At 48.3% G+C, this 23,571-nt stretch overlaps 1 protein-coding gene across 1 annotated transcript in view; it reads right to left on the bottom strand.

Annotated features, from left to right (window-relative positions):
• PIGS (phosphatidylinositol glycan anchor biosynthesis class S) overlaps positions 1-23,571 on the bottom strand; it is a 176,403-nt gene that overhangs the window by 104,450 nt on the left and 48,382 nt on the right. Inside the window, exons 3-4 of the mRNA XM_086955161.1 lie at positions 14,337-14,448; positions 14,006-14,095 (exon numbers count right to left, since the gene is read on the bottom strand). Coding sequence (XP_086811287.1) covers positions 14,006-14,095; positions 14,337-14,448 — 202 coding nt within the window. The remainder of the gene's footprint in view (positions 1-14,005; positions 14,096-14,336; positions 14,449-23,571) is intronic.

Below are 23,571 nucleotides of genomic sequence, written 5' to 3'. Positions count from 1 at the left end.
AGAGGTTGATGTAGTCATCAAAGGGTTTCAGCCCCCACCCCCATTGGCATCAGATGGCTTCAGCCCCCACTCATCCCCCCCTCACCCCCTGTCGTATGTGGCAGCCCCGGGACCGCTCACAGCGGCACCCGAGCACTTTAAAGACCTTGTGCATGTTAATAGGCCCTATTAACATGCACAAGGTCTTTAAAGAGCTGTGAAATGCTCGGCAGAGTCGAGCTGCAGGGGCTCTTAGAAGGGGTGAAACAACACTTTGTTGTTGTTTCACCCCTTCTAAGAGCCCCTGCAGCTCGACTCTGCCGATTCCCGGCAGAAGTCATTTCATCACGCGACACACCTACGGTTGGGGCGCGACACAGTAATGTGTCGTGCCACACAGTTTGGAAAGCTGTGGCTTACACTCTTAGGTAGAAAATAGGTAAAGTGGTTAAGATGCCCCCATGCTAACTAGAAGGCATTGGCAGACATGCCAACCCACTGCCCCTTCCCCTCCCCCCCCCCCCCCCCCCCGAGATACACCCCACCCAATGATTCAGGCCGGAGACTACTGATTTAAAGGCTAGTCTCACACCTCCCGATTCAGAGTTTTGTAAAAGTGGCAAAAATACAATGTTGCAATGTTGCTGTCGGCCACACAAGCTCCAATCTCCCCCTCCAAGAATTACCTCTGACATCAAAGGTTAACACTTTGTCCAGCCAGGAGCCGTCCAACACTACAGTGCTCGTGTGTGTCGGATACCTCCCGACCGTCCGTGTACATGGCACAGGAAATCCCTCTGGTGCAAGCACCAGAGAGATTTCCTACAGTCCAAAACAGCCTCGGGAGCTGGGGAATAGCTTACCCAGCTCCCGAGGCCTTTCTGGTGTTTTCAGTGAAATGACAATCAGCGCTCCTGGCGCTCTGATGTACTTTCGCTGAAGCTGATCGGCTCATTTCAGTTGCACTTCCTAATTGCACGTGGAGCTATCTCAGCCCCTCGATCACGTAGGTAGATGTGCCGCAAAAGGGCAATCCCCGAGCAGATTTCCACCCACTAGCACCAAAGAGGGGGGAGCGCACCTTGGGCAAGGGCTTCTGCTTCACCCCAGCCCCCCAGCCGCCCCCCAATGTTTTGGGCAAAATTCAGTATTTCAGAAGACAGGGGGGAAGAAAGCACAGTAGGCACCATGGATTTATTTTGTGTGTACATCTAAGGGTGGAGGATGCCCAAAATTAGCATGCCAATAACCCCCCCAAAAAAACCAACCTTCACAGTCTTTCTAAAAATTGGGGTCATTGCCCCCCCGGGTGGAAAGCCCACTAGATACCAGGGATTTTTTTTAATAAAAGAGGGGTGGGGGCTAACTTCAATGGGCAATGATAATGCCCCAACTCCTTAAAACATTTCCCACAGTCTTTCTGTCCTCCCCCCGGTAGCAGAGGTAAGCAATAGCCCCTTATTTGCCCCTCTGAGGGGCAGAAAGCCCACTAGGCACCCGGGATTAAGTTTTTGTTTTATAAGTATGGGTAGGGGCTGCCCAAAAAGGGCATGCCAGTGCCCCCCACACCCGAAAACAAATGGAACAGTCTTTCTGCATCCCTTGGGGCTGTTAGGGGCAATAGCCTCTGATCTGCCCCCCCCGGGGGCAGAAAGCCCACTAGGAACCAGAGACTATTTATTTTGTAGGTCCGGGATGGGAGCTTTCTAGAATGGGCATGCCAAAGCCCCGACCCATTTAAAAAACGTCATGCGCAGTGAAAGCTCTCTCCAACTCAGTAACGCAGCTGGGTTGGAGAGAGCAGGCACAGACTCACAGTCTGTCCTGGAGAGCCATTTAAAAGCGCTCAGGCCACTTCTGAAGCTGCTCTCATGCGTGAGAGGAGCTTCAGGATTGGCCGCATGACATTCTGGGAGACTGTGCTGCCTGGAGAAGTGTGAGACGCGGCTGACTGCAAGTAATTTTTTTTTTATTTTTTTTTTATTTTTCCCCACCCGTGACACCTATGCCCGCCCCACCTACCCCAGCCAGTGACGTCCACCCTGCCGCTCATCCAGCACACCGTCCGCACCTGGGTGTGTGTGGAGTGGCGGTGTGGATCTCCCAGTGTTTGTTCTACGCAAAATCCCCTTCAAACCTCAAATTTTGCTAAAAGGTAATATTTTCTTGACAGTCCTGTGTGAGAAAGCTGTATAATCATCGCACCTGTGCGAGAAAAATCCTAGGACGTCTAGGTATATGAGTGTACAGATGAGACAGGCCAGTTATCAAGAAGGAATAGTAGGGGAGAATTAGAAAAGTTATATAAAAAGTATATTTTTATTTTGTATATTTAAAAATCATATTAGAAATGACAGGGGGTCAAACCAATATTTTAATTCCCTTTTAAACTGTATTTCAGGAATTAAAATTGTGTCTCCTGAAGAAGGCGGTCTCCTGCCGAAACGCGCGTCGAGTTCTTATGCTTGTTTTATTTTTGATGTGATTATTTGTATGCTTTTGTTAATATATTCCATTATTTTATGTACTATGAATTTTATGTTTATTCATTATGATTATTGTATGTAATTTTGACAAAGCGATTTTAAAACCCGTCATATTGGTTTGACCCCCTGTCATTTCTAATATGATTTTTAAATATACAAAATAAAAATATACTTTTTATATAACTTTTCTAATTCTCCCCTACTATTCCTTCTTGATAACTGGCCTGTCTCATCTGTACACTCATATACCTAGACGTCCTAGGATTTTTCTCGCATATGTTGCTACCCTGCCCTAGGAGTCTATAGATTGTTACTACCCAGGGGGTCCTTGCTATTCACAGTAATCATCGCACCTGTACACATTTCCTAACAGCCAGGGTTCCCCTCAGTCTATTGATCAAAATGATACCTCACTTCTGTGGGTGCACAAAGCAGAGTCTGCATAAAAACGTACAAAGAAACTGCCCTTTTGGACCCACGTTGGTTCGCCCTCAGTCTCTTCAGTTTTTTGGCTCTTCCCTGTCGCAGGCACTTGTATCACCCACACAAATGAGGTATCATTTTTATCGGGCGACCAAGGGGTATGCGGAGTGGTAGAAAACCTGTGCCGTTGCTGTGATCCCACAACTTTCTCACAAAAAAAGTGAGGAAAATGTGACTCTTTTGCTCAGCGGCCATCTACAGAAACCTACCAAACCCAGACATGTCTTAAAACTAGACACCCAGGGGAGTCCAGGGAGGTGCGGCTTGAATGGATCTTCCAACATTTTCCTACCCAAAATCCCCTGGGAACCTCAAATGTAGCTATAACATTTTCCTCACAGTTCAAAATGTGAAATGCCCATGTTGCATTTTGGGCGGTTTCTCATCGTGGGCACTAGGCCTACCCACACAAGGAGGTACAATTTTTATCGGGAGACTTGGGGGAATGCTGAGTGGGTGGACGTTTGTGGCACCCCACAGATTCCAGAACTTTCCATCACAGAAATGTGAGAAAAATTAGGGTTTGTTTGCAAAGTTTGCGGTTTGCAAGGGATTTTGGGCAACAGAACCTGTTAAGAGCAACACAAGTCAACACATCCTAGATTCCACTGGATGTCTAGTTTTAAAAAATGTAAAGGTTTGCTTGCTTTCTCTATGTACCAGCTGAGCTAGGGTCAACAATCCACAGCTAGGCACATTGCGATAAAAGGGTCAGTTTTCCCTTGGAAAAATTGATGTGCCTACTTTGCTTTCTGGGCCGTTTCCTGTCGGGGACACTAGGCCTACCCACACAAGTGAGGTACCATTTTTATTGGAAGACTTAGGTGAACACAGAATTATAGAACAAGTGTTATTACCAATTGACTTTCTATGCATTTCTGCCTTCCAAATGTAAGAGAATGTGTAAAGAATAAGTCATTTTGAAAAATGCCCTCTAATTCACATGTCCTCTAATTCAATTTGGGAGATGTGCAAATACCTACTGCTTCTAAACTCTATATGTTATTCCCATTTCAGAAATACATAGGTGTCCTTAATACCTATTTTCACTCTTTATATTTTACAAATAGAACTGCTATATACTCGGTACAGAATGAAAAACCATTGCAAGGCGCAGCTCAGTAATTGCCCTGGGTACCTTGGCTTATTGGTGAACCTACTAGTCCGATATATCACCACAACCAGAAGGGTCCAGCGGATGTAACAGTATATTGCTTTAAAAAATCTACCACCACGGAAGCTACAGGTGTAAACGTTGGCACAAATGGCTGTTTTTTTCAACTCAATTTCAATATTTTTTTTATTTCAACTGTTTCTATGAGAAAACTTTGAAGGATCTAAACAAAAGACCCCTTGCTCAATTCAGAATTGTGTCTACTTTACAGAAGTGTATAGCTTTCCGGGATTCATTATTGTTTTTTTTGCATAGGTCACCCCGAGTGGGACGGGTATGCTCAGACGTGAGTCCTGTGCTCTGCACACCACTGGAGTCAAGCTATCCTGGCTGATGACGGCTGTAATGCCAGAAACCGGTCCCAGGATGCTTGTTTCCGGTCCAGGGAAGATATGGCTTTGGCAGTTCGGGCTGGACTGTTCCCATGAGGCACAGGGTCAGACTGATTTGCATATGGCCATGTCTGAACTGGGGTGGCGGAATGAGCTAAAGAATGGTGATGGATCAAACCCAGATCAGTTGACTGGGGGTGAGTGTTTGATTTGCTCAAACACTCCGTCCATCATCCCGTTTTGTATCTTACAAACCAAGGCCGCCTATTTCTCCAACAAGATATTCAGCTCTACTAATAAATCAAAGGAAATCTTCGCTATTGTGGCTGAACTATCCAAGCCAGATAGAGGCACAGCAAAACCCGTCCCCACTCAAGCACTATTGTTACCATCAAGTCTAGCATACCTGCTAATGCCCCTTCTAAAGCCCAACCATCTACGCTCAGGAACCCTCACTTGCTGGAGCAGGTTCCTCCTATTATCAAGGATGCTTTCTTCAACCTTCTAAGAAAAGAAGGATCTGGCTCTCCTACGGACAGCTGCCCTCCGCACATATTAAGGGAAGCCTTCATCATATGTCTGGATCCCCCACTTGCACTTCTGAATAACTCCCTTAATCAGGGCATTGTTCCCAAAGTATTTAAAAAAGCGGAATTTGTCCCTATCTTAAAGAAAACAGGGGCAGACCCTTTAGCTCTTACGAACTAACGCCCCATCTCCCTGCTCCCCTTGGTAGCTAAGGTTCTGGAAGCCCATGTGACAAGCTGCCTCAGCACCTTTATTCATTTTTCCAACTATCTTGAACCCCCACCAGGCGGGCTTCCGTCCTGCTCATTCCACAGAGGCGGTCATTCTCAAAGTATTAGATAAATTTAGGAGGGGGGCCGATAAGGGCACTACTCAGGCCCTGGTACTCCAGGATCTCACCGGAGAGTTCAACGCGGTCCACCATGAACTCCTGGCCGACTGGGTCAGTAATGCCAGGAAACAGGGCCTGGCTCTTATCCTTTCTGGAAGACCGCTCTCAAGCTGTACGCCTCTCCACCTCTCCTCCCCCAAGGTAAAAGTGACCTGTGGGGTGCCAAAGGGCTCTTCCCTCTCACCGCTCCTCTTTAACCTGTACTTACTTCCCCTCATTCGCTTCCTTGGAGAAGGGAAGGTTTACACCTTCAACTATGCAGACGACCTCCAATTGATTTTTTGATATTGATCAGTCGGCATCCTCCGTCTACAACTTTCAATCTACCAAGCAATACATAAGCGACTGAATGAACAACAACTACCTGAAATTGAACCCGGATAAAACTGAGCTGATCCTAGTCAGCGGGCTATCTAACCCCTGGAATTCCAACTTCTATCCAACCGGACTGGAAACCCCCTCCCCTCGAGTTCAACTAAAAGCCTGGGCATCATCATCAACAGTGACCTATCTAAGAAAGCCCAGATTGGGACAGTGGTTCGTTCCTGTTTCTTTCAGCTTCAAAAGATCAAGAAGATCAACATATTCCTTTTTTTTTGTTTTTTTTGTGAAAGACCTTTATTAGCACAAAGCAATTTACACAGCATGAGCCTACAACCCTGGGGCCGGCTCGCTACGTTGGTACGATCATTCATCAGAAAACAAATACGCCATGAAGAGCAGCACATTACTCCAAGGTTGAGCTACCCCATATACCGTCCGTAGGCCTCCTAGCCGACAAATGATGTGAGTCTTACATTTTATCATTTTATAGAAAAGGAAAACAGAAAAACAACATACCCCAACCAAGGCCTCACAGTTCCATCCCACACAGCCTAGACATCAACTGTGACAATAGCTTCAGATCCCACCAAGGGTCTGCCACCATCAGGCACGAACTGGTGCACCAGACATCTCTCATGTCAGAATGAGACAAAAAACATGAGCTAGTCTTCCTCACTGTCCTGCAGTGAGGTGAGGTAGTCTGTTAAGAAACACCAAATGTTCTTCGGTCTGGACTTCGCTGGCAGTTGCTCCTCATAGGTTTGCAGTTTGTCCCGGCAGATGGCCATATCATGCAGCCATGCTTTCTTCGTCGGCACCTTACGGCTGTGCCAACATTGCGCCACCTGCCTTTTTGCTAACAGCAAAGCAATTGCACAGAACCTGCGCTTCAACGCTCTGAATTGGGGCACAATACCCAGTAAACAAACCTTGGGTGTGCACTGCACCTCATCCTCCAACATGACAGCTAGCGTGGCAGTAACCTCCCCCCAGTACCCCGCTACCTTAGCGCAGTCCCAGGCCAGATGCGCAAAATCCGCACCCTCCCTATTACACCTCTTGCACCTGTCTTCCTCCTGTAAACCAAACCTAAGCAGTTTTGTCGGTGTGTAGTAGATTTGGTGAAGAAATTTAAAATGGATAATTCTCAAATTGCCGTTGGGCGTCAGTATCTGTGTTAAAGCGCAGGTGCTACTCCATTCCTCATCCGTCAGTGGCGTGTCTAATAGTGCATCCCACCGCCCCTTAGCCTTCAGAGTGTGTCCCGCCAGTTCCGATTGTGCAGCTGTATACAGTCTGGACACCAGATGTGAGAGATCATTAGTGGTAATCAGTAGTTGCAGTGGTGCAAGGCATTCTGGCTCTGTTTGGAATGTCGGGTAGTGTTCCCTCAACGCCCTTGTCAATTTGTAGTACGTGAAACGAAACATGGGAGTCTGATTTTGGATATAATGCAATTGGTCTAGGCCTCTGAACGTGCCTGCTTGAAACACATCGCCCAGCTTGTCAATACCAGCTCTACTCAGCAAGGACATTCCAACCTTTTCCCCAGTGACTGACAGCGCCTGATGATGTTGCAATGGCATGGCCGGTGCATACAGCGGGGTTTTGTGAGCCAACTGCCCAAGCCTGTGCCATGCTTTGACCGTGGTGTCTACAGTGTTTATGTCCTTTGCATGTAGCGGTGGCCGTGCGTGCGAGACGATCGCAGTGAGGGGGACAGGATAGGCATCCCCTTCTTCTATGGCCGCGTGTGTGAGATACGGGACCGCGTGGTACCAATATGCCGCATATTGCGCCTGCGCGCAGAGGTAGTAGAGGAGAAAATCAGGCACACTGAACCCACCTTGCGCAAATGGAAGTGTAAGTGTCTGCAAGTCAATACGAGCCTGTTTGCCCGCCCATATCAAGGTCCGCACCAGGGAGTTTATACGGCGGAATATTGCTTGTGGTGGCGTGATCGGTATGTTATTAAACATGTATAACAACTTGGGTAGCACGTTCATTTTGACAATAGCTATTCTATCAGCTAATGATAGCAGCAAGTGAATCCAGCGTTGGATTTTGTCGTCAAGCTTAGAGAGTACCACCCCGTAGTTCGCCCGTAGGACCACCTCTGGATCCCTGTGAAACATGACCCCTAGGTAGCGAATCGGATCTTGTTGCCATTCCAACGGGAAGTCTACTGCAAAGGGCGATGTAGTGTCAGTGAGGGGTATTATGGAGGATTTAGCCCAGTTAATTGCCAGCCCCGAATGTCCGCCAAATCGGATGTATTCCCTGAGCAACGGGTTTAGATGGGTTTCCGGGTCACGGACATACAGTAACATATCGTCCGCGTAGAGTGATATGTGAAGTGGCCTAGCCACGAATTGCAGAGCAGATTCTTTATAGTTCTGTCGTACTATGCAAGCTAGTGGCTCCAGTGCCAGCGCAAATAATAGAGGCGAGAGCGGGCAGCCCTGCCGTGTGCCACGTTCAAAGTCAAACTGTCCTGAAACATATCCATTGATTCTGACCCTTGCGCGCGGTTGTGTATAAAGCAAGGAGACCCATTGCACAAACCGTTTAGGAAACCCCATCCTATTTAGGACGGTAATCATGTAACGCCATTCAATGGAATCGAATGCCTTCGCGGCGTCAAGCATGACAGCCACCGCTTTAACCGAGGGTTGAAGGTAATGTGAGAGTGCAAATAGGGATCTAGTGTTATGTGAGGTGGATCTGGTGGGCACAAACCCAGATTGATCCGGAAGGACCAGTCGGGTCATCAAGGGGGACAGTCGACCTGCCAAGAGTTTAGCGAGGATTTTCGAATCCACGTTAATCAGGGACAGAGGTCTGTAAGAGTCACAGTCCTCTGGATCTTTGGACGGCTTTAGGAGAGCAATGATCATGGCTTCTCGCAGTGTGGGGGGGAGTAACGATTTCTCAAAGGAGGCACCATACATGTCCACTAAATATGGGGCGATAATGTCCGCAAACTGTTTATAAAATTCAGAGGTGTACCCGTCCGGGCCCGGCGCCTTGCCATTTGGTAGGAAACTTATCACCTCGGTTACTTCCTCCACTGTTATGGGCCTAGCCAAGTACTCCCTGTGTGTATCCGACAGCCAGCCAATCGCCACATCATGCAAATAGTCATATGTTTCATCCGCTGGTGCTGTGGGTTGTGATCGATATAGTGAGCCGAAGGAGTCTGCAAAGCATTTCAATATATCTGCAGAGTGCGTTTGAAATATACCCTCCTTGGATTTAACCCTCAGTATCGCTGATTGTCCCCGTCCCTCACAAATTTTCCGTGCCAGCAGAGCCCCCGGCCTACCCCCCTCTCCAAATGTTCTAGCCACATGTGCACGATCCAAGTACTTTATTTCGGACTCCAGGAAGTCCGCATGCTCAGTATGCACGTCGCGTAACCCCGGTAGTAGTGAAACATCCTGAGTCGTCTCATACAGCAAATCCAAATCTCTCATCTGCTGTTCGCAACGGCGGATCTGGCCCCTAATGTCTTTGAGTACCCCTACTGTGGTGCTAATGCAGACACCGCTAATTGTGGCTTTGAACGCCTCCCAAAGTAGGCACGGGTCTTCCGTTGTCTGTGCATTAATATCAAAGTAGTCCTTTATCGCTTTTTTAATGGTGTCCACATACACTGTGTCTGAGAGGGCCCGGGAATTAAATCGCCACTGGAAGGGGGGGGGGTGTATCGTGGAATGTCCATTTGCAACAGGACCGGATTGTGGTCGGACAATGTGCGGGGTAATACCTGTAATTGACGAACCCATAGAGCCAAGTCCCTTGAACCCAACCAGTAATCTAATCTGGACCAGCTATTGTGAGAGGCTGTTATGTGTGTGGCGCCTGGCGCGTCAGTGTGTTGCAGCCTCCATAGATCCGCTAAGGCTAGGTCCTGCATCATGTGACACACCATTTGTCGCGACTGCTTGTGCTGCTCTAGTGAATGAGAAGAGCGGTCTAGCCCGTCTTGCAGAGTCATATTCCAGTCCACCCCACATAGTATGTGTGTGCTGGCGTGTTTTTGCAAGTGTCCCCAGACTTCCCGGAAGAATTCCGGAGCGTCAGTGTTTGGCCCATATACGTTAAAAAGCGTCACTCGCTGGCCCCTCAGTGTGCCCGACACCAACACGTACCTACCAGAGGGATCCTGCGTAACATGCTGTGTCTTGAAGCTGATCCCCTTCCTAATCAAAATGACCACCCCACGGGAGTAAGATGAGTAGGAGGCTTTGTATATGGACTCAGCCCACCTCGTCCCTAAGTGCGTGTGGGTGTGTGGTGCGAGGTGTGACTCCTGTAGAAACGCTATATCTACGTTCCATCTGGTAAGACTAGCAAAAACCTGTCTGATCTTCTGAGGTTTCGAGAACCCCCGTATGTTCCAGGTAAGAACGTTCAAGCCCCGTCTGTCCGTATCCCTAGAACCCATTGTCATCAGATAATGCAAAACCTGACATTCTTATACATTCCACCGCTGCAAATGATGCACTCCAACTCTCAGCACAAAGAACAACTATACCTATGGCAGGCAATCTCGGTGGAGAAACCAAAAAGATATACATATGCAATGCTGTCGGTCTTCGTAAACATACAAACAACCCCCCCCCCCTTATCCCACCCACTCCAGCAACCCCAACCTGCCGAAGCCATATCCCCTCAGAGCACCATTCCCCCAAACACAAAACCATCAACTCAGTGCCCATACTGAGAACTCGTGGTGGGTATTTCCCTCATGGAGGACCGCCACGAGCACAATTCTTCACCCGGAGGACAGGTGCAGGCGATACTATATATACTTTATGAATGCGTAATACATGTGACCATCTACCGCTGACCCCTCCACTCTCCAAGTACACAGTAATATTACACAAGTAGTAGCAGTGTTATAGGGGTAGTACAGCGACATTCCAACCCCATTTGACGGCGGTGGCCGCCACAATCCACATCCTGCTTAACGTTCAGTTCACCCCATATAGCAGGTGCTGGACTGTTAGTAGGCAGTATAGTCGAGGCGTGCAGGAGTGGGTGCACGACCGCCAGGCTCCACACCGCATGGCCGCGCACCTCGTAGCACGATATGCTCTCACGTTTACTACGCCCTAGCGCTCACGATGAAGTGGTGCACCATCTAATACAGGGGGAAGGGCCTTGCCGACCATTCCACGTGTCAAAAACCGCATCAGTACTGCTAGGTATCATGAGCAAAGGCACCGTGAAGAAGGCATGTTAGCAGGGGGCAGTTACAAGTAACAGTCAAAGGACAAATACAGAGGTGCATAGTAGTTCCCGCTGCTACAATGGATGACAGCCCCTCAGATATACAATTAGTGCAGTAACAGCGCCATAGTCTACCTTTAGGAGTTAGGCACCAGGCGGGCCTGCCCAGTGCAGCCATCAGCGGCCATGTGGCAAAGCTCATTAGTCAACAGCACAACAAAACTCACCGCTGTCCGACGAGGGATGTCGTCGGTGGCTTCAGTCCAAGTCTCTTTGTTGATCATTTTGCGAGTCTGCTCGCGACTCACGCTGCACCTTTTTAACAAAGTCCAGGGCCGCCTTGGGCGTTGCCAGCACAATCGCCTTCTCCTTCCACACCACTCGAAGTCGAGCTGGGTATAACATTGAGTACACAATGTTCAAATCCCGCAGTTTAGCCTTCACTGAGGTGTACTCCTTACGGGCCTGTTGGACCGCTACCGTGTGATCCGGGTAGAACTCCAGTGAGTTGCCTTGATGCTGTATTTTTCCTTTTTCACGTGCGAGCCGAAGAATCGTGTCTCTGTCCCGGTAATTTAGGATCCTCGCCACAATCGGTCTAGGTGTGGCACCGGGTGGTGGTCTGGGGGCCAACGATCTATGGGCCCGCTCCACTATGAAGATTGGCGATAAGGCCTCCACGGCAAAGAGATCCTTACACAGATTTTCGACGTAGGTCTCCATCCGCCCCGTGTTGGTCGTCTCCGGCAGGCCCGTGATCCGCACGTTATTGCGCCTCGAGCGCGCCTCCAAATCCTCCTCCTTCGCCCTGATCACCTCCAGAAGTCGTTCCATGCCTGTGCACTTGGAGGTGGAGGCCCGCGCTTCATCTTCAACGGCGGAAATTCTAGCCTCGGCCTCATCCAACCGTTCGCCATGCTTCTCCTGTCGAGTGGCCATGCTGTCCATTCTGCAAGTCAGGTTGTCCAGCTTACCGTTGATATCCTGCAGGTTCGATTGAATCGCCATCAGGATCTTCTCAATGTTATTGTTGGGCATAGATTCGGCAGCGCCTCCATTCTCCACCACCTCCTCAGTAGATTTCGCCGCCTTTCTGTTGTCAAAGGAGATCTTAGGCTGCTGCTTATCTGGTTTCCCCATGATGGCGGTCGGGGACGTCGCCTTCCTGCAAGCGGGCCCAGACGCCCTCGTGACTCTTACCGCTGTCGCCGTGATTTACTGCCCAGAGTCTCGGGCTGTCGCCTTTAATATTGCCCCTGCGACCGGGGAGAAGGGCAGCGATCGTCTCACACCAGGCTGCGTGGGTTATGGGGGGGGTCGCGGACAGGCCACGTCAGCAGCAGCGCGGTTCAATATGGCCAGGTAGCACTCGTATCACGGTCCGGTCCCCACCGCAGGCAGCAGGATTTAGAGTCTCGGCCTCCCACGTGAGCCCCTCTGGTGCCGGAGTTGAGCGCGAGGTCGGCGGATCCCCCGTCCAGACGGTACTGCAGACGGCGATGGTACACTATCTGAGAGCAGGCAGCAAGCGCTATTAACCAGCAGCGACTCAAGCAGCAGTTGATCGCTATGTATCCGCCAGGCGGAGAGTACAAATCGGCCCAATCCGTGTTTACTGGCGCGAGGGTAACGATATCTTCACTCCGGTACCAAGCGCCGCCATCTTGTCAGGCACACGTCCGGAGACACGGCAGTAGCAATTGGCCGTATATGGCGGTGAGAGGCAATTTACAATAGCTATTCGGGCTCAGACATCAGTTTCTCACCCCCGGTACGATGACGCTGGTGCAGGAGTCCGACCTCATGTCGAGGATACATCGCTAGTCGGAGGTCCACCAACCGACGCCGGCCATGTTGTCAGGCGGGCGTCCGCTCAACACATTACACACGGCAAAAGTCAGTAATCACCGAGTGGTGGGCGAATTGTTCCACTTCGGTCGATGCAGCTCATCTTCCCCTACTCGCGGTTGGGCTCGGAGGGTGGATTAGCGGGGGTACCGCAGCATTAGGTCACATAGTTGGCGATCGCCCGGCGGAGCTGCAGTTCAGGCAGCCATTCCGCTGTGCGCCCCCTAGCGCCTCCCAGATCAACATATTCCTTACTACTGAAGCCCTGACCAAAATAGTATTTGCCCTAGTAATCTCCCACATGGACTATGTCAACTCGCTCTACATTGTCATTCCGGCATATCAATCGAAACAATTGCAACTGGTGCAAAAACCAGGTGGCCAGACTAATTTACCACCATCCTAAAAGGCACCAGGTTACCCCGTTAATGGAAGAATTACACTAGCTCCCAATAGCCGAACGCAGCGTATTTAAGCCGAGCTGCAAAATCTTTCAAGCTCTTCATGGCAACAGCCCAGTGTATGTATCCTTTCCGGTTCATGGTTACGTCTCTTCTCAGTCTTCCCATCTGAATCTCCTAGTCATCCCATCCAACTCTGGAATTCTCCATTTGGACATCAGATTACTGACCTCCTACGCTCAGTGCAGGAAACTTCTACAGACGTGGCTCTTCCACCAGGCGTATGACTAAACCATTTAAGCGGCAGTATCCCTCGGACTCCAGTGCCATGAAACATTCTGGTGTACGTGCGCTTTAAAAGTTCCTTTAACATCAAATAACATAACCAGGAGGCTTAAAGCACAAACAATAGGAAAAATAGGCTACGTCCCAGTAAAATGCCAAAACTTAGTAGAAACTTTTGGTTTTCTGACAAAAGTCTGTCTGTTCCTGAAAGCTGAGAAGATGGCGATTTTAGCACCACAAACCATTTGGTGATACCATTTGCAAGGAAAATAACAGACGCTTACAGGGGCCTAAGTGCGTACTACCCCAAATAGCCAAAAAAAGGTTTGCGGGGTGGCGGGGCAATGTGGGGGGGGGGTGTCTAGCAACGAAGAGGTTAATTTTTGGAGTGGGAGATTAGAGCATGTGAGAGGCCTCCACATTGATTTTGGCAGTTTCACATAGCTAAAACAAAAACAGAGTTTAAAGCGGTTTATCTATTGTCATTGGTAGTACTTGCGTCATGCAGGCGCTGTAAGAAGAAACTGCCTTCTTACCTTGCAGACTTGGGCCCCCAAGCGCCGCCTCTTCCTGCGGTGTAGCTCTTCTGTATTTGATCTCATACCTCCGCTTGTATGTGGTCTTCACTAAGGACAAAAATATGAGGTTAAATATCAGTTACCACTTGTGTTATAATGCACATTTAAAAACTGGTTAATAGGAAGAGAGAAATGCATGTGTATGTGACAATCAAAACAATACAAATAAACAAAAGTGTCTAGACCCTTTTATAATTTATTTCTTGCCAAGCTAAAATAAGTAAGCAGCATCTCACAAAGAAAAGTTTAAAAACATTTAGGCAAATATATTTTTCTGGGGGAAACGCACAGTTTAACTTGGAGGACCTGTCCAGGAGGTTAGACGATGGCATCTTCCTTAATTGCTCCACACTCAGGACACCTTTAGCAAAAACAATTTCAACTGGAACAGTCAAAATGAGCTGCAAAAGAAACGAGAAGAGTACTCAGGAACAACAATGGCAAATAAATTAAAAGCTCCAGAATCCTGAGACCACAACACTGTAACAATTAGTAATTATAGGAGTGCAGCAATAAGTCACACTTGACACAATACAGCACAGATTAATAGAACAGCCCACCACTGAGACATCAATGTACCTGTAGAGTCCAGTACTGAGGAACTGAGCATACACAAGAACAACACTGAAACATGTAGGCACCTTGACTGCACAGCACTCTGCCATGAAAACCAATGAACAAACTCAGGAACCAAATCAGCAAGCTACTGAGATACACAGCAATAGTGAAAGTGCAGCACTGAGGCACACAGGACTGAGGAGAGCACCTCTACTGAGGCACAGAGGAACTACTAATGCACATCACTGCAGAATACTGGGTTCACAAAGGCACAGCACTGACACACACAGGCAACATAAAGGAATTGTAGGAAGCAGTTTTTTTAATATTGTATGCCAAAAAAGAGGTACATTGTTCAAAGAGTTCAAGTATTCCCTTAAGCATGGACAGGGTCTTGCTCTAGAAATCCTAATGTGCTCTTTTAGGGGGTATTGTGGTCGAGCAGCCTTAGGCGTATCAAAGAGGAGTGTTAGACTTCTGCTGAGAGCACACACAGCCAATAAATGACACACACGGCTCAATAAGATCTACACCAATTTATAAAAAGAACACTTATCTTTATGTAACTTTAGGCACCAAGATCATCGAAATTAGGTAATTACTTCTTGAAATAGCAGGTTTGAAGAAAACAGGTTTTTGATACTTTAAATCAGAATTGAGGCACTTTGCTGCGACATGTGCAGAGGTGTCTTAAGGAGTCGGATTTCCGTCACCTGGCGCACTTGGTGTAGAGGAGGCATGCTAACAGAGGTTGTAGGCAGCATGGGGGGAAGTCCACAGTGGGCAAGTACCAGGTGGGCTTTGTCACTGGAGGGCCAGGGGACCATGCTGGCACAGTTGGCCCACTTCAGCTCGGGCTATGACACAGATTCGGTGGTGCCTTTCAGCATTGGATTTTTGAGGTTAAGGAGTCTCACAGTCTTCTTTGGGGGGTGCCTGCAGGAAAGCAGCTCCGTACTAGTCTGACGGGTGGACACGCCTGTCTTGCCTAGATAATGTTCCCACCTATCCAGGTGCCCAAGGGCTCTGGACAAAGGCGGTATGTTTTGTAGTGTGGCCTAAGGCCTGTTTTGCAGGCATGTTATGTTAGCATAGCTTGTTAAAAGTTTAAACGCCATTTTACCTTTTGCCGCTTTTGCACACAACACTGCATAGCTGTTTTTGTAAGTTAGGCTTCGTGAAGGTCTACACATTAGAAAAGGTTTGTTTTCGACATCTCTAGACTTACATTGTGCCCCTATTCTGCACAGTGAGTACTGAAGCCATCAAGGTTATCATAACGTGGTAGCTGTTGTTCGACATGATTGAGTAACGCTTTCTAGACACAACAATTTGGCAGCCATGAGTCAAATGAGATTCTGGCACCCTTATTATTTCACAGTTGCCATGATTTCACTCACTTGGAAGATTTCGTTTCCAGGGATGCAAGAGAGTTTTTGCTGATCCTTAGGTGATTTACTCTTACTGAGCGGAAAGGTAATGGGGTCCCCCATACAAATCTAAGAGACCTTCTTTAGTTTATAATACATAGTTCCTAGGAAGGTGTTAAAACTAGGTGCTATAAGACCTGTTTTAACAATCATTGAAATATGATTTCTCCTTTTGTATTTTATGGAATTGTAACAATGCTGACCATATTATTTCTAATCATATGTCTGCTTATGTTGGCTAAGATACTGCACCTGAAATCACATTGTTAAAATAAATATTTTAACCTTACTGTGTCTCTTATTTCCTCCTGTTGTGGACTGGTATGAGAGCATACGATAGAGTGTTCTCAGGAACGTTGGGAAGTGAGTTTGTACTAAGTCGCATGTTCTAGGTTGTCTAATCATTGGTTACTTTGCTATAGGACGAAGAGCTAATGCGACACTGATGCTAGCTGGTTAGGGTTTTTCTAGGTACTGAGGTGAGTTTCTGACACACCACAATTCACTGATGTCCTAGGTTTCTGTGCACAGTTCTGTGTATGAGCAGGATCCTTGCAACAGTTTCCTCTCCTGTGAGAGAAGCCAGATTTGCATACCATGCCTTGAAAGGCTAATCAGCAGGTCATCATATGAGCGGGGAGGCAAAGCACTCTCTCCCCGAGCAGACTTGGTTTATGTCCCTCTGAGAGCAAATGCCATTGCCCTTGTGGGTCAGAAACCCTCCCTGGTGGCAGGCTGGTAAAAAAACAGTCAGTCAGCATACCAGTAACTGGTGGATTTTCAGGTGGCACCACTCTGTGCCCATGTATTACTAAATCCGACATTGGCAACAGTGTGTGTTTATTATTACGAGATGTTGGATACCAAACATACCTATTTTCAGTGAAGCCATCATGTAGCTGGGGAACTTGTTTTAACCAGTGTCCAGCTCATGTTTTTAAGATGGCTTCCTTGATCACTTGTACTGACAGTAATTGAAATGACCAGTACGGGGGCATATCTAGTCATGCTGGTGTGCCCTCACATGTAGTATAGTGCACCTTGCCTTAGAGTGGTAAGGCCTGCAGTAGGGGTGACTTGTACTTCATGCAGTGTCGGCAGGCAGGGCACACAGATTGCGTGCCATGTCGTGTTTTCACTTCTGTCTGCACCAAGACATGCAGCCTGTAGTGGCAGTTTACATGAGCTTGGTGAGGGGACCCTTAGGTTGGCACAATTCATACTGCCGTCCTTAGGGAGCTTCTTTTGCACTGGGGGTACCACTTATTAGGGACTTTCAGAGGGCACTAAAGGGATTGCCAACTGGGCAAACAATTGCACAGTTTTGGGAAAGAGCTCTGGCACTGGAGACCTGTTTAGCAGGAACCCTGTGTACTTCCAGTTGAAATCACATCAAATACAAGTCAAGTCAAGTCAAGTCATAAAATTTGTATAGCGCACTACATACCCAGAGGGTTTCAAGGCGCTTAGGAAGGGGAGGAGGATTATTTGTCAAATATCCACGTTTTAAGCTGCTTTCTGAACGCTAGGTGATTCTGGGTGAGACGAAGGTAAGCGGGGAGTGAGTTCCATGTTTTGGCAGCCAGGTATGAAAAGGATCTGCCTCCCATGGTGGTCTTGTTGATGCGAGGTACAGTGGCGAAGGCTTGGCTGGAAGAGCGAAGTTGGCGGGAGGGGGTGTAGAAGGACAGTCGAGAGTTGAGGCAATCTGGTCCGATGTCGTAGAGTGATTTGTGTGCGTGGGTAAGCAGTCGGAAAGTGATCCTCTTATTGATGGGTAGCCAGTGGAGGTCTTTAAGGTGACCAGAGATGTGTTCGTTGCGTGGGATGTCTAATATGAGCCTGGCTGAGGCGTTTTGGATTCGTTGTAGTTTCTTCTGGAGTTTAGCGGTGGTACCTGCGTAGAGGGTGTTTCCGTAGTCCAGTCGGCTCGTGACTAGAGCGTGGGTGACTGTTTTCCTTGTTTCGGAGGGGATCCAGCGAAATGTTTTTCTGAGCATGCGAAGAATGTTAAAGCAGGAAGAGGATACGGCGCTGACTTGTCTGTTCATTGAGAGTGAAGAATCCAGGATGACGCCAAGGTTCCGTGCGTGGTCTGTCGGGATGGGTGCTTTTCCGAGGGCTTCCGGCCACCAGGAGTCGTCCCATGCAGAGGGGGATTTACCTAAGATGAGGACTTCTGTTTTGTCTGAGTTCAGTTTCAGACGGCTTTGTTTCATCCATTCGGCAACTTCTTTCATTCCTTCGTGTAGGTTAGTTTTGGCGGTGCTGGGGTCCTTGGTGAGAGAAAGGATCAGTTGAGTGTCATCCGCGTAAGAGATGATGTTGAGGTTGTGTTGGCGGGCGATGGCCGCGAGGGGGCTCATGTATACGTTGAAGAGGGTGGGGCTGAGTGAGGATCCTTGTGGTACGCCGCAGATGATTTCAGAGGCCTCGGACTTGAATGGTGGGAGGCGGACTCTCTGGGTTCTTCCGGTGAGGAACGAGGTGATCCATTCCAGTGCTTTTCCTTGGATTCCGATGTTTCTGAGGCGTTGTAAAAGGGTGCTGTGGCAGACTGTGTCGAAGGCTGCAGAGAGGTCGAGGAGGATGAGGGCGACTGTGTCTCCATTGTCCAGTAGAGTTCGAATGTCGTCTGTTGCTGCGATGAGGGCGGTCTCAGTGCTGTGTTTGGCTCGGAAACCAGATTGTGAGGGGTCGAGTGATTTGTTGGCTTCGAGGAAGGCGGCGAGCTGGTTGTTGACAGCTTTCTCGATGACTTTGGCCGGGAATGGAAGAAGCGAGATGGGGCGGTAGTTTTTGAGTTCGGTGGGGTCTGCTGTTGGTTTTTTCAGCGTGTTTCCAGTCTTCTGGGAAGGTAGCGGAGTTGAAGGAGCAGTTGATGACGTCTCGGAGGTGCGGAGCTATGACGGAGTCTGCTTTGTTGAAGATGTGGTGAGGGCATGGGTCTGTGGGGGATCCAGAGTGGATGGAATTCATCAGGCGGATGGTGTCCTCAGTGGAGATTGGGTTCCAGGCGTTAAGGGTGTTTACGGGGGGAAGATGGTCAGCAGATGGTAGGGTGGGTTGGCTTCCGGGTTGGTTGTCAAAGCTGTTGTGGATGTCAGCAATCTTGTTGTGGAAAAAAGAGGCTAGGGAGTCGCAGAGGGTTTGAGAGGGGGTGATGTCGTTGGAGTTGGCCGAGGGGTTGGAAAATTCCTTGACGATGTTGAAAAGTTCCTTGCTGTTGTGGGCGTTGTTGTCAAGTCGATCCTTGAATACCAGGCAAAACGTTCATGTAACAAGGTCAAAAAGGGCACTTCCTACAGGAACGACAATGAATCAAACAGGGATCCCAAAGACACAGAAACATAGCACACACAAACCATGCGAATACAGCAGAGATCCACAGAACCCATATATGCAGATCAATGAGGCACTCTGGACCACCCCCGAGAGGCATGGGAAAGGCAGACGGTCAGTACTTGCAACTCATTGATGCACCTCACCGATGGCCACAAGAAAAAACATCTTGAATGTGAACAGTCTTTAACTGGCAACTCTGAAGGAGCAAAAGCAGCACCAGTACTTAATTTGAGCCTGTGGTTTCAGGTGCTGGCACCGGCACTTAATTGTCAACACTTGCACTTATAACCATCTGCCATGTGGTGGCGCTGTTTAACTAATTTAGAAATTAGAAACAAAAGCTTAAACGCCCATTTCTGGAGCACACAGAATTCCCTGGCACACTACTGCAGTACAAAAAACTATGAGGAACAGCATTATGACAAGCAGACACAGAACTATCTCCTACTGTCACTTTAGGTCTTATCCTCGGTTCCTATAACTTAAGGACAGGAATGTTGTGATAAATCACAGCCCAAAGATGAATGAACACAGTAGCATGGCCTAGAAGTTTTGAGTGGTATTGAGATATGGTGCAAAAGAGACAATATGGGATCACTGATAACAAGGGTAGGAAGGCTGGGGATTAGGAAGGGTCTCTAGAATACCAGGAAAGGTGTTGCTATGGACATTCAGTTACCAGCAGGTGTGCACGTATAGCAGCCTGGTCTGGTAGGTTTGCACAATTACACAAGATTGCGTGCTAGGGTTTGACTGACCAACAGGAATTTGAGATAAAAAATTCTAGCAGAAAGGCACATTACTTCTTGGTGATACTACGATAGTGGTGAAATCAGTTACCAATTGATTTAGAAGTTTCCAACTCACAGGCGCACATCTTTATCAGACTACAGTGTGAAACAGGTTTTGGTGCCACCAGGAAAGTGAGAAATCTGAGGATTCACTCATCAGCAGGGCATCCAGTTCCAATATGTCTGAATGTGTTGCCTGTCCTTTGATTTGTGGAGGGAGAGCTGGTGTTGCTGCTGGGGACTCCTGGATATCGCGGACCTTCCTTTGGGGAAAAAACAACTTCTCGCGGCCCCTGCTGCGCGGGGGCCGCTCGCATTGTGGAGCGTGAGCAAGGTATCTGCCATCGGACTGAGAGACTGACCTCAAGATCGCCCGCGGGATTGCGAGGACCAGCGTGCACAGCGGCGCTGATTTACCGCAGCTGGTCCTCTTCCCGCCCCCACTTCCTGTCCGGTTAAATTTCGCTGTGGAGAGCGCCTACCTGGTGTTACCTGCCCTTTGATTTGTGGAGGGAGAGCTGGTGTTGCTGCTGGGGACTCCTGGATATCGTGGACCTTCCTTGTGGGAAAAAACAACTTCTTGCGGCCCCCGCTGCACGGGCGCCGCTCGCATTGTGGAGCGTGAGGAAGGTATCTGCCATCGGACTGAGAGACTGACCCCAAGATCGCCCGCGGGACTGAGAGGACCAGCGTGCACAGCGGCGCTGATTTGCCGCAGCTGGTCCTCTTCCCGCCCCCTACCTCCTATTACTTTACCATCACATTGCAAGCAAAACGCGCGCAGGCGGGCGCCGGCTAAGCCTGGGCAAAAGGGGAAGTCTGTGGCCGTCTGGGGCCGGACGAGGCCGGGCTGGGCCACCCCACCAAAATTCTGTTCAACATATTGCTACTACCCTTAGGTGTACTAGTCGTTTTGATAACTATTAAGGACTAATTTGTTTCGTGTATACTATTTTGCTACATGTCAACCTATTCACCGGAGTCTTGTTCCTTTAACATGCCCACTCAATCGGATAAAGGGGGTAAGACTGGACTTAAATCGACCAGTCAAAGTCTAATGGGAACTCTAGACAATTATATTACTCGGGTCGCAGCCGCCCTGGATCAAGAAATAGTTGACGCTGAAAAAAGATTGTCGACCGAATTATTTTCCAACCGGTCCTCCTTGGGATTAATTCAGCACTGCACCACTCCAGAGAACCGTATAAGCCAACGCTTAAGTGACTTGGGATTGCCACAGACTAGCATAGAGTTAGATTCGCTCAGTAATATCTCCTTGGGGAATAGCTCACAGAACTCACAGATAGGTAGTGCCATCCAGGTGTTAACTGTCCCCTGTGTAACTCCTCCCCCGATTATCCCTGACTGCCATATAGTTGATTCTCCATCTTCATGTAATTTACCTACAGGCAAAAGAAAGCGAGGGGGTGGTGGACAGAAAGGTAAAAGAGCAAAAATCCCTAAGATAATGTATAAAGGGGCCAAATCTCTGGGCACTTCGAACCATATTCAGCCTGTTACTTCGGTACAACCTCACCCAATGTTTAAGCCAATAGCTGCTGTACAAGGTGATGGGGCTCTGTTGGGGCAGTTAGAACACACAATTAGATCTCTGATACTCCCCCCTAATAGAGAGATTGAAAATAATCACTGCTAGTTTAGGCAAGTTGGAACAAGTCACTACCAACTATTCTAAAATGTTACATTCTTTATCCGCTAACAAGATGGTGGGAGCTGACCCTACACAAGTAGGCGAACGGGCAGTTAACAATGATTCCCAATTAACATCTCCATGCAAACTTGCATCCCAAACAGTGAAAGGGCCTGCGTTAAACAGTGACAATAGAGTAACTGTCCCAAGGAGTAGAGATCTGGGTATTGAGGTAAGCCAGTGCCTCACAGGGGCGCTGCAGTTACATCAGGAAGTCGGTGCTCAGCCATCTAAACCTGGCCAAGGGCCCTATTTATCCAAATAAGCCGGTCCAAGGCATAGGCACCCTATCTACCCTAGATTTACCCCCCAAAGCACTCCTTTAATGGTGGTCTTGGCCAAAGTCCTTCCTCTCCGCCAAGGGGAAAGAGAAGACTATTTTCAATTAAAGGACAAGGTTACTCACTGGTTTTCACAAAATATTGAAGGAGGGCATATGGTAGGTCACAATATAATTATGGCCCGCCGAGTTGCATGCTTGGGAAGCTCTAGGAAAAACAGAGAGGGCGATTGTATAGTCATAAATTTTAATAGCCCGATACCAGTAGCTAGGATCCTTAGGGAGTCAGAGCGAAGTACAAATGGACAGGGCATTGAAATACTGCCTCTGGGGTTTTTTTTTACAGACCAGGTATTCAGGGCAATTTTAGTCACTGGAACCCCATGAATAAGATGCCCGCAAATAACTTTCGCTTTCCATTGGGAACAGGAGGGTGGAATACAAAACCTACGAAAACAAATAGAGCTTGGCACAGAGATAGATTTAACGTCCTTTTGGGCCTCAATGACTGTGACTGACTGCGTAGTAACCGAGCTAGCTGTCACTTGCAGGAAGACTAACCCTCTTCCTGTTTATCCTTTATGTCGGGTTGATATGATAAATGGAAATACTGATCCTGTTGCAGTTATCTGCAATGCTACTCCCCCTTCTACTTCCCCAGTAGGCACCCCCCCCAGGACTTTCTTATGGTGAGTGGGATGTTTGGGAAAGCTAGTTTCATGGAACATAGCTGGCATGCGCCTTAAACAGGAATCACAGGATTGGCTAAACTTTGTTAACACCTTCGACGTGTGCATTTTCCAGGAGACGTGGCTGTGTGAACCCTCTTTTGCCCTGGGGTATTTCAATTATTTGGTTCCAGCAACTAAAGGTCCTAAGGGTCGTCATATGGGTGGCCTGACTATCTGGGTCCAGCAAAGCATGTTGTTAACTGTCAAGGTGGTTGAGGTGGTAAGTAAAGATATCAAATACATTAAAGTGGATTTGGGTCCTCTAGGATGGCTCGACATTTATAATGTCTATGCCAGGGGCAATAAGGGTGGGAGGTCAGAAGTTTTAGCGGCTTTGGCCTCCCTCCTTGAAACCCATTCGCCGGACAATAACATTATCATAGCCGGTGACTTGAACCGCACTTTTGAACATTTGACCATTTGTGACGACTTTGCTGGGGAGGAAGAGGATAGGCAATGGGGGGTCCCCAAATTAGAACTGAATCCTGTCACTCGATGGTCGGAAGAAATTGTCTGTTTAAATGCTATTTGCCTCGAAAGGGGCTTTCGGGCACTAAACGGGAGGACCAAGAGTGACAAGGCGGGGGCATGCACCTTTGACAATGGGCGATATAGGAGTAGAATAGACTGTTTTGTGTAGCTTAAAACTTTGAAAATTAGTCTGCGACATGGAAGTTA

This window comes from Lissotriton vulgaris, chromosome 2_1 (assembly GCF_964263255.1).
Source record: "Lissotriton vulgaris chromosome 2_1, aLisVul1.2, whole genome shotgun sequence".
Classification (NCBI taxonomy): Eukaryota; Metazoa; Chordata; class Amphibia; order Caudata; family Salamandridae; genus Lissotriton; species Lissotriton vulgaris.
The sequence above is the reverse complement of the archived record's forward strand: the minus strand, read 5'-3'. Positions and strand labels throughout refer to the sequence as shown.